Raw genomic sequence first — 12,306 nt, 5'->3', positions numbered from 1 at the left:
TTATAGTTATTTATAAAATATTGGCTATATTCCCTGTGTTGTACAACATATCCTTGTAGCTTATTTTATATATGATGGTTTGTACCTCTTAATCTTCTACCCCTGTATTGCCCTTGCCCACTTCCCTCTCCCCACTTGTAACCACTAGTTTGTTCTTTATATCTGTGAGTCTCTTTTTTGTTATTGTTATATTCAGTTGTTCGAAACAATATGTTTTGTTGGACATATTAGGCAACATGTTGGACATAGATAGGCAACAGTCATGTCCATGTTGATAATACTTTCTCTTTCACAATTAAGTCGAGCTTGTTACATGGGAATTTTTCTTTCTTGATTTTTTTGGGATCCCCTTTTCTTTAGGCATTAAAAATGTATAGCTCTCCCAAATTTCAGAAAGTCCTTAGCTTAATTTTGCAACTTAATTGTCCCAACAACCTATTTCACAGCCAGACTCTTTTAAGTATATTATAAATTTATGTAAATATTGTGGGTTTTATTGTAAAATATATCACCAATTTAATGGCAACTTTGGGGGATAATGGAGAGAGACACTACCACATTAAACTTACACTTGATTATAAAGCACATCTCAATTTCAGAAACTTTAAAATGTGGGGAAAAAAGAAAGAAAGAAAAGTTCATCTTATGCTGTGTAGTGATGGCGCGCTGGAGCCTGCTGGCACCAGCTGGTAAGAGCCTGTTGTGTGCATCTCTTCCCCGCTCCTCCTTCAGTGATTTCATGTTGGTTGCTTTAAATGTATTGCTGGGAGAATGTCTACACCATAAATCAACAAATGCTGCAAATTGGGGCTTCCCCTCCCACTCCCAGAGAACTGGCTGTTAAACATTTACCAGCACTCCACTAGGCTTAAAAGAATGGAATTATAAGAGCTAATTCCTGTAGAAAAAAACAATTGTACTAATCCTAACACTTGTGCTTGCAAAGAGATGGTTCAAGAAGGAAGAAACCAATGTTCCATCTCTGAAGAAAATGCCTGTGTAGTAGAATTACCACTGTAGGGTGATGTCAGCCAACTTAAAGATAGCAGATGCTGATGAAGGATATTGAGGTTTATACATCTTATGGGTCAGAAAGAGTGAATGCCTTATACTAAAATTGGTTATAACAGGTTTATTAACTTTGGTGAATTATTATCAATTGATAAAAAACGGATAAACTTTTTGATATTTGATTTCCTTCGATTCTGGACTGAAGGGAAGTAGCAGCAAGCCACTTAATATTAAAAATAGTAAAAGTTACTTATAAAAAGGTTTATGTTTTTTCTTGTTGTTGCCACTCAGCCATCCTTTAGCTGTTATACCCTAATATAGAGGAGACACAAACAAAACTATACAGGACTCATTACATTTAAAACTCAAGTAATAGTGGGAAGACGCTCATGGCTGAACCAAGTGGATTGTCTGAGAATCTCTTTTGGTGTGGCTCAGAGGTGAAAGAGGAAATGCAAGTCAATGATTTTTCAATGATAATATCATGGCACCACCAGTTAGCACATATGACTATAATAGTCATAGGATTTGCAGATTATTCATTATTTTCACAAACATGGGTGAGTAGAAATATATGTATTCACAAACAGACCAATTGATATTTGGCTTTGGAAAGCATTGCTCAACTTTTAATTGTGATTCATCTGTTTTGAGACCTTAGGAATTTCAGTTAGTAAACTGCAGTGGGAAGCCCTTGGCTTAGAATGGCTGAAAAGTTATTCAGTTTCCTCCTGCTTCTCTCAATGATTGAATTCAATTCTACAGTTCCGTAAACTACTGTGGGCAAAGCACAGTGCTCAGCATAATTGAGGATATAACTTCATAAAAAAGGAAGAATTTCTGCTTCTGAAACTAGGGGCTTTGCTGACTTTCCTTATCTTATACAAAGTATTGAGAGAACACAAAAAGAGGGAAAGCAACCCAACTCATTTTCTGAGGTTGATGACCTTCATGCCAAAATTGGGCAAAGAAAGCAAAACATGATCATTTTAGGTCAATTTCACTTATGAGCATAGATGTGAAATTACTAATAAAATTTTAACAAATCAAAAAGCAATATATTATGTATAAATATATAATTATACACCATAATCTAGTAGGGTTTATTTCCAGATAACAGAGCTAAGCTAATCTAATCAAGGAATCTATTAATATAATTTACCACATTAACAGAGTTAAGGAAGGAAAAAATATGCTCCTTTTAAATGCCCAAGGGACTTCCCCGGTGGTCCAATGGTTAAGATTTCGCCTTCCAATGCAGGGGGTGTGGGTTCCATCCCTGGTCGGGGAGCTAAGATCCCACATGCCTGGAGACATCTTCAGCCTGTCCCCCTCCTCCTCCTCTTCCGTCCCTCTTACTCCCCCCTCTCCTCCCCCTTGTCCTCCTCCTCTAATTTGTTTACAAGAAGTATGAGGAATAAAGGAACAAGTTAAATGACACCACAAAGAAACAATCAGACAAATTTGGAATGTGGGCCAACTGGCTAGCAAGTACAACTGTTTCTCTCTGTTGCATTTTGATCTCTTTAAAAAGTCATCATTTTTAGACCTAAATAAACATTTCTTCAAAGACATACAGATGGCCAACAGGCACATGAAAAGATGCTCAATATTGCTAATTATTAGAAAAACGCAAATCAGAACTACAGTGAGGCACCTCCTCACACTAGTCAGAATGGGCATCATCAAAAAGTCTACAAATTAAATAAATGCTGGAGAGGGTGTGGAGAAAAGGGAACCCTCCTACACTGTTGGTGGGAATGTAAATTGGTATAGTCACTATGGAGAACAGTATGGAGGTTCTTTAAAAACTAAAAATAGAGTTACCATGTGATCCAGCAATCTCACTCCTGGGCATACATCCAGAGAAAACTCTAATTCGAAAAGATACATGCACCCCAATGTTCATAGCAGCACCATTTACAATAGCCAAGACATGGAAGCAGCTTGAGTGTACATTGAGAGATGAATGGATAAAAAAGATGTGGTATATGTATACAATGGAATATTACTCAGCCATAAAAAGAATGAAATAATGCCATTTACAGCAACATGGTTGGACCTAGAGATTATTATACTAAGTGAAGTAAGTCAGAAAGAGAAAAACAAATACCATATGATATCACCTTCAATTTAGGAAATGCATTACAAAGTCTTAAAAAGAGAGCTGTGCAATTATGTGCTCATACACATACGTCCCTTGATGGTATTAGGTTTGCTAGGAATTTCCGGGCTGGAATCAGTAGCAATTTTCTAGAATTTTGTAAAGCCATCATTTGGCTGTCTCATGTAAAGCTTGTTCTCAATAAAATAAGACGAAAGAAAAAAATATCATATGATACCACTTATATGTGGAATGTAAAAAAATGATACAAATGAACTTATTTAGAAAACAGAAACAGACTCATAGACATAGAAAACAAATTTATGATTACCAAAAGGGAAAGGGGGTGGGGGAGGGATAAATTAGGAGTTTGGGCTTAGCAGATACAAACTACTATATATAGAATAAATAAACAACAAGGGTGTACTCTATAGCACAGTGAACTTTATCCATATCTTTCTTGTAATAACCTATAATGGGAAAAAAATCTGAAAAGTATATATTATATATATGGAGATATACAATATATATATAGTGAAAAAACAGCAATTGGTGAAAAAACAGCAATTGGTGAAATTTAGATATTGGACTATTATGTAATATTGATAATTGAATAGTAGATATATTGGAAAATTGTTAGTTTTGTTGTCTGTGATTATGGCACTGTGGTTGTGTCCTTAGTTTTTGGAGATTCATGCTGAAGTATTTATTTAGGAATGAAGTGTCATGGTGTCTGTAATTTATACTTTGAGATATTTAGCCAAAAAAAAGAAAACAAAAGCAACAGATTAAGCAAATATGGCAAAATATTAATTACTTAATCTAAAGGGTAGGTACATAGATTTTAACATTCTTTCTAATTTTCTGTATGTTTGAAAAACTTGAGGAAAAATTAAAAACAAAAAATAAATAGCATTCTATACACCAACAAAAACTCACTAAAAATGTAACTTAACAAAGATACACCCTACAGTAGCAATAAAAACTCTTAGATTCATAGGAATATATTGAACAAAACACGTACAAAAACTTGATGGAGAAAATTATAAAACATTTTTGAATGGTGTAAAATTAGATTCAGACCTCACAAAAGAAATAAATACTATGTGTAATGAAGATTACACATGAAATGCAAAACTTTAAATGTATATCTTAATCTTGGGCAGGAAAATCTTTCTTAAACAAAACACAAAAAGTATAAATTATAAAGAAATAGATTAATAAACTTGATAATATTAAAGTTTAAACCCCACAGATTAGGAAAAGATATTTTCAAATTATATATTAATTAATAAAAATTAGTATCCAGAGTATTTAAGTAACTCCTATAAATTAATACTTTTAAAATAAATAAAGTGATATGAAATAGTAATATAATATATCCCTAGGTAAAATGTTACTTGTCAACAGGATTAATTTCAAGATTTCTTGTGGATAATTAGAAAAACAAATAAATTACTTTCAGATAATTTATCTACTTAAGGTAAGAGATACTTCATAATTTTTGTGTCATCTTTAATGCTCTCTATAATGTAAAATGATTTCAGTGTGCAGTTAGGAACGTATCCCACAAATGCAGCTATAACAGATGCAATTTATTCTAAATTATATAGATGAAGCATCCTGACAAATAATCTTAGACCCACTGCTGGATGTTAAGTTAAAGTTATTGATTATGGCCAGCATATTTTGACTACTTACTGTATGCCATGCACTTTATAGATATTGTTTCAGTTAAATCTCACAGCAATCCTGTGACATATTAATAACAGTAATATTATAATTATTACAAAAGAGGAAACTGAGGTCTGCAGTAGTTAATCATCTTTTTCCCAAACCACAAAGTTAATAAATGGCCGGGCCAACGTGAATCCAGGACTATGGCCTCCAAATCCCACTCTCTTGACCCTTATACTCTACCACTTTCCATTTCTTTTGTTTCTAGTGATTACCAGGTAAATGCATGCATGAAGAATTGTTCTCAATCGTCTTTACATTTTCTTATAATTTTCTCAATCGCAAATTTTTTCTCAATCATTACTCAGTTTTAAAAGATGAATGGACCTCCTCCTAGAAGCAAACAAAATATGTGTTCTTAGCTAATTCTCATTGGGAGAATCTAAAAGAAGTATTCTCTCCTCTCAATTCCAGAGTGTTGCCAATATCTCCTACACATGAACTGAAATGAGTAGTTAATATTTTATTGCAGTGTATCATATCTAAACTCTGTTACCTTCAAGAAGTGAAACTAATTTAATTCTCTGTTTATAGGAATATGAAAGTCAGATAGAGAAGGATATGTCCATTTCAGATATGAATTCTATTACCGCACAAAGGATTAATTCTGCCAATTTTCTGAAAAAGGTAACAACAACAGAATAGTTTTATCAATATGTTTGAATTTACTTTTGTGAAAACTGGTCTGCTGGATGCACAGTACTATACTCTTCCCAGAGAGTCAGATGGACAGACTTACTTACTCATCACCTCTTTCTGATCACCGAGAGGTTTTCTGTTCTATTCAGACTTCCTTTTCAGAGTTAGTTACTGACCATCTGTAAATGTACACTGTTGATGTACATTGTTGATGCAGCAGTTACTTCAATTGACAGCAAACTCATTATTAAAGCATATCCCACTCTTTCCATTTACAAATGAACGTTAAAGACTTCCCATCTCTTTTTGACCCTAAAAGTTCATTTTAGGAAGTATGCCAGCATTTTGCCAGAATCCCTAGTTTTATTAATAACTCATAATGCCGTACACCAGAGCAGTTCACGGGACAAAGGGAGGAGCCACTAGGAGACAGAACACCGTAACAAAGCCTAAACCAGGTTTGAGGTGGAATCCCTCACTGAATTTCACCCCTGATTTCTTTCCACTGACCCCTCATCGCTCCAGTGACTATATGTATAGATCCATCATGCCCAGCACAGTGCTCTTCACTCAGAAAATGTTGAGAAATGTTTGAACAATTAATGAAGTAAGGGATAAAATTGCAGGCTGAGGAGGTTTCTAAGACTTCTGCAAGAGTAGAATCTATACTATAGGGCTATAGGGCACCAGAGCAGCCTTTTAGGGTAACTTGAAAAGAAGCAGAGAGCCATGGGAAGATCTAAGAGGTACACACAATTCCCTCGTGGAGACAGGAGAGAAGCAACCTTGTGTGACTAGAAAAGCCCTAGGCAGGTGTGTGAAGACCTGTTCTGACCATCCTGTTTGTCTTTGGGCAGGTAATCTATGCACTGAGTCCTGCCTTATTGTTCTATAAAAACAGACAATAAAAATGCCTGCCTTGCTTTACTTCTGAAGTAAGGGGCAAATAAGATAGAACCTCAAGGTCTATGCTAGTTTGTACTCTGTTCCTATGGAAGTGTGGTGGAAATGCAGACCACTATAGCTATTGTAGCCTGAAAGAGCACCTCCTCTTTATTGCTGGCAGACGTTTTTTTCCACTCACTCTTGCCCCTCCTACACCTTCTTCATTAGCTCCATATATATTTTTTTAAGTTGAGATGTGATTTAATAATGATATTTGCGTCTTAGGAAATAAAGAGGTGTTCTTACTCATAAGAAAAGAGAGGGCTTCCCTAGTGGCGCAGGTTGAGAGTCCACCTGCCGATGCAGGGGACATGGGTTCGTGCCCCAGTCCGGGAAGATCCCACATGCCGCAGAGCGGCTGGGCCCGTGAGCCATGGTCGCTGAGCCTGCGCATCTGGAACCTGTGCTCCGCAACGGGAGAGGCCACAACAGTGAGAGGCCCGCGTACCACAAAAAGAAAAGAAAAGAAAAGAGAATACATATCCTTCTTATGCCTTCTCTTTTTTTGGTGTATGAGGAAGCCCAGAAGGGAGGGCAGCAAAAGATCAGGAATGTGGTAAGAGAGCAAGTGTCTGAGGATGCTTGACCTTCATATAGGAATCCTGGGAAGGAGCTTTAAGAACATTGTGTGATTGGGTTTCACCTCCTTGTGAAGACTTCTTTGCTATCTCAGGATAGTTTAAAACTACAGGTTTAAGGGATAATTACTTTAATTACAGGTACTGGAATCCTGCTTTGACACTGGAGGCCTAATAGGGCCATGGTGTCTAAATCCTGCTGCGGGAGGGACTGTGAGTTATATGCATTACACTTCCTGCTGTGTTACTGGGGTCAGTGGTGGCTGAGGCCGGGACTGGAGCAGTAAAGTCCCGGCAGTCTCAAGGATTGCTAGATAAAGTTTTGCTGAAATATTTGCATCTAAGAGGCCAGTGCTTCTCCTCAACCTGTCCCTTTCATTAATTTACTCAATAAATACTTATTGGGCACCTGCTGTGAATCAGTCATTATACTAGACATTGGAATTACAGCAGTAAACAAAATAGATTAAAATCCCTGGCCTCCTAGAGGAGGTCGTTCTGGTGGGGGAAGTCAGATAATGAACAGAACATGAGTATGTTAGAAAGTGATATGTGCCATGACAAGTGAAGTAGGAAGAGAGGACAGGAGTGTGTATGGGGGTGGGGGGGTCAGGTGTGATTTTAGATAAGGGAAAGCCTTCCTTAGATCAAGGAAAGCCCTCGAGATGCTAACGCTTCAGCAAAAGACCTGAAGTGAACTGAAGGAGCTAGCCATGGAGGTTTTTTGGGAGAAGAACGTTCCAGGCTAATGGAACCACATGTGAAAACTGTGAGGAAGGAATATGCGTGGCCTATGGGAGGAACGGCAAGGAGCTCAGTCTGTGTGATAGCAAGGGAGCAAGGGAGAGGGAGAGAGAAAGAGAGAAAGACAGAGAGAGAAAGCACAAGTGAGAAGGCTCAAGCACACTGATGGGGTCAGAGGGAGGAGGGCTGTGGTTCACCTTCAAAGGAAACAATTTGTTCCCCACATGGCAGGGTAATTCTTAGGAATTATAATTTCCCATTCTCCTATCACCCCATTTTCCTATCGAATTTAAGCAGATCATTAGGCTTTAGTTTACATTATCTTTGGGATGATTTGTGGCAGGACAGAAAGAAAATTGCCTCCAGACACACTTCTTCCTGGTTTCATTTCTAAAAGTGTAAACCTGTTGTGAAGCATGGGGTTAGGGGAGAAAGGGAGGGATTTCCTCCGACTAAAAAGAAGAATTTCAGAGTCCTTGGAGGAACCAAGATCTGTGGGTTCTCCAAGTTGCAAGGGCTTAGGGGATTGGCTCTGTTCAAGCACTAAATATCTTACCAAGCTGACAGAATGAGAGCTTAAGGTCAGAATAGGATGGACTCAAAGGAAATACAGAAATGTGACCACATTTCCTTGTGAATCAAGATTTGTGTGTGTACAAGTGACTGTTGTAGAAACACATTCACAGGATAATCATCTCCTTTGGTGAAGATTAGTTCTGTCCACATATACTGTGAGTTAGGTGGAAAAAGAGATGAGAGGGACATTAATGAGAGCGTTAGGAGTGATTTTAATAATGGTAGCAAACAGAACCATACTTTCACTTACCTAATTCCCCTTTCCATTCATTGCTTGAAAAAATTAGGAGTGAAAAATAGTGACACCAGTAGCATTGTATATACTTAATCTTAAAATATAAACTGCATTTCTTTAAATTCTAAAAATTTTTTTGTAGATGAGAAGGTCGATAATGAAAAGAATTGCCAAAGTTAACAAATTTAACTTATCAGATATTGTGGCTGATTATGAAGAAATTGTATCTGCAAGGTACATACTAAAATTATTATTATTTAAGTACAAAATAGAAAGCTATAAGATAATACCTTCAAAGTCCTCTAATAAGTTCTCTATTTTTATATTAATTAAGTTAATGTCAAAATGCAATTACAAAGCATAAAATGAAACACAGTGACTTAATTTTTTTTTGTCATTTTAAAATTGCATTTTGGACATAACTATATGATTTGTATTTTCAATTGTATAATATTTTAGATTTTAACCCTCTCCTTATTGATACTTTTTAGGGCAAGAAAGAAAAGAAAAAAAAAAAGAAATACTTTTGTCCCAAATTAGTTTTGCCCTAAGATTTCCCTGTCCTGAGACTGCTACTGGAAAAGTCATTGCTGGTAGCACCACACACTAAGCCTGTAATCTCTCCCTTTCAAAATGGAATCCTCAGCCATATAAGGGCTCTGTGATCCACAGGCAGCAGTTGGGGGAGCCTTTGGCTGAAGTAACTCAGTTCTCATACTGTCCTATCTGGGAAACTTAAGGGTGGGAGCAGGAATTAGGGATGCTGCGTTTGGGGAAACCGCCCTGGGGCCACTTGCAGATTCTTAGTATTAATAATAAGGTTTTAATTGGTGTAGGATGCTGAAGCCTATTTTTTTTGAGGGGGGTGTTCTATTCTAAAATATACCTTGAAGTAATTCTTTCATGGGCACATTTTTTAAATGAAAACTTACTTTTAAAAAATTTTTACTGGGGTAGGGACTTCCCTGGTGGTGCAGTAGTTAAGAATCCGCCTGCCAATGCAGGGGACACAGGTTAGAGCCCTGGTCCGGGAAGATCCCACATGCCGCGGAGCAACTAAGCCCGGGTGCTACAACTACTGAGACCACACGCCACAGCTACTGAAGCCTGTGCGCCTAGGGCCTGTGCTCTGCAACAAGAGAAGCCACTGCAATGAGGAGCCCACTCATTGAGGAGCCCACTGCAATGAGGAGCCCACTCATTGAGGAGCCCACTGCAATGAGGAGCCCACTGTAAGAAGAGTAGCCACTGCTCGCCGCAACTAGAGAAAGCCCATGTGCAGCAACGAAGACCCAACACAGCCAAAAATAAATAAATTTTTAAAAATAAAACTTTTACTGGGGTAGAGTTGATTTACAATGTTGGGTTAGTTGCAGGTGTCCAGCAAAGGGAATCTGTTATACATATACATATGTCGACTCTTTTTTAGACTCTTTTCCCATATAGGCCATTACAGAGTGTTGAGTAGAGTTCCCTGTGCTATACAGTAGGTCCTTATTAACTATCTATTTTGTATATAGTAGTGTGTGTGTGTCAATGATGAAAATTGATTTTTTTAAACTTTTTATTTTTTATTGGAGTATAGTTGATTAACAATGTTGTGTTAGTTTCAGGTGTACAACAAAGTGATTCAGTTATACATATACATGTATCTATTCTTTTTCAAATTCTTTTCCCAGTCAGATTGTTACAGAATATTGAGCAAAAGTTCCCTGTGCTATACAATAGGTCCTTGTTGGTTATCCATTTTAAATATAGCAGTGTGTACATGTCAATCCCAAACTCCCTAACTATGCCTCCTCCCCTCCCTTCCCCCAGGTAACCATAAGTTCGTTCTCTAAGTCTGTGAGTCTGTTTCTGTTTTGTAAATAAGTTTATTTGTATCTTTTTTTTTAGATTCTGCATATAAGTGATATCATATGATAGTTCTATTTCTCTGTCTCACTTCACACAGTATGACAATCTCTAGGTCCATCCATGTTACTGCAATGGCATTATTTCATTCTTTTTAATGGCTAATATTCCATTGTATATATGTACCACATCTTCTTTAACCATTCTTCTGTCAGTGGATGTTTAGGTTGCTTCCATGTCTTGGCTATTGTAAACAGCACTGCAATGAACATTGGGATGAATGTATCCTTTTGGACCATGTTTTTCTCCAGGTGTATGCCCAGGAGTTGGGTTGCAGGTTTATATGGTAGCTCTATTTTTAGTTTCTTAAGGAACCTCCATACCATTCTCCATAGTGGCTGCACCAATTTACATTTCCACCAACAGTGTAGGAGGGTTCCCTTCTCTCCACACCCTCTCCAGCGTTTATTGCTTATGGATTTTTTGATGATAGCCATTCTGACTGGTGTGAGGTGATATCTCATTGAGGTTTTGATTTGCATTTCTCTAATAATTAGCAATATTGAACATCTTTTTCTTAAATTAATTTTTATTGGAGTATAGTTGCTTTACAATGTTGTGTTAGTTTCTACTGTACAGCAAAATGAATTGGCTATACATGTACATATATCCCATCTTTTTTGGATTTCCTTCCCATTTAGGTCACCACAGTGCATTAAGTAGAGTTCCCTGTGCTATACAGCATATTCTTATTAGTTATCTATTTTATACATAGTATCAATAGTGTGTTTGTGTCAATCCCAATCTCCCAATTCCTCCCACTCCTGCTTTCCCCCTTGATATCCATAGTTTCTTCTCTACATCTGTGTCTCTATTTCTGCTTTGCAAATAAGATCATCCATACCATTTTTCTAGATTCCACATATACGTGTTAATATATGATATTTGTTTCTCTCTTTTGACTTAACTTCACTCTGTATGACACTCTCTAGGTCCATCCACATCTCTACAAATGACCCAATTTTGTTCCTTTTTATGGCTGAGTAATATTCCATTGTATATATGTACCACATCTTCTTTATCCATTCCTCTGTTGATGGACATTTAGGTTGCTTCCATGTCCTGGCTATTGTAAATAGTGCTGCTGTGAACATTGGGGTGCATGTGTCTTTTTGAATTATGGTTTTCTCTGGGTATATGCCCAATAGTGGGATTGCTAGGTCATATGGTAGTTCTATTTTTAGTTTTTTAAGAAACCTCCATACTGTTTTCCATAGTGACACTATCAATTTACATTCCCACCAACAGTGCAAGAGGGTTCCCTTTTCTCCACACCCTTTCCAGCATTTATTGTTTGTGGATTTTTTTTTTAAGTAAATAAATTATTTATTTATTTTTGGCTGCATTGGGTCTTCGTTGCTGTGCACGGGCTTTCTCTAGTTGGGGCGAGCAGGGGCTACTCTTTGTTGCAGTACGCAGGCTTCTCATTGCGGTGGCTTCCCTTGTTGCAGAGCACAGGCTGTAGGCATGTGGACTTCAGTAGTTGTGGCTCGTGGGCTCTAGAGTGCAGGCTCAGTAGTTGTGGCACACAGGCTTAGCTGCTCCGCAGCATGTGGCATCTTCCCAGCCCAGGGCTCGAACATGTGTCCCCTGCATTGGCAGGCAGATTCTTAACCACTGTGCCACCAGGGAAGCCCATTTGTGGATTTTTTGATGATAGCCATTCTGACTGATGTGAGGTGATATCTCATTGTAGTTTTGATTTGCATTTCTTTAATAATTAGTGTTGTTGAACATCTTTTCATGTGCCTCTTGGCCATCTGTATGTCTTCTTTGCAGAAATGTCTATTTAGGTATGCTGCCCATTTTTTGATTGGGTTGTT

General features: G+C 37.5%; 1 protein-coding gene across 1 annotated transcript in view; it reads left to right on the top strand.

Moving 5' to 3' along the window:
* Positions 1-12,306, top strand: part of CC2D2B (coiled-coil and C2 domain containing 2B) — a 96,082-nt gene that overhangs the window by 49,903 nt on the left and 33,873 nt on the right. Inside the window, exons 20-21 of the mRNA XM_067709881.1 lie at positions 5,387-5,479; positions 8,712-8,803. Of these exons, the coding sequence (XP_067565982.1) occupies positions 5,387-5,479; positions 8,712-8,803 (185 nt within the window). The remainder of the gene's footprint in view (positions 1-5,386; positions 5,480-8,711; positions 8,804-12,306) is intronic.

Source organism: Pseudorca crassidens, chromosome 16 (genome assembly GCF_039906515.1).
Source record: "Pseudorca crassidens isolate mPseCra1 chromosome 16, mPseCra1.hap1, whole genome shotgun sequence".
In the NCBI taxonomy this organism is placed as follows: Eukaryota; Metazoa; Chordata; class Mammalia; order Artiodactyla; family Delphinidae; genus Pseudorca; species Pseudorca crassidens.
Note: the sequence above shows the minus strand (reverse complement) of the source record. Positions and strands in the feature narration are given on the sequence as shown.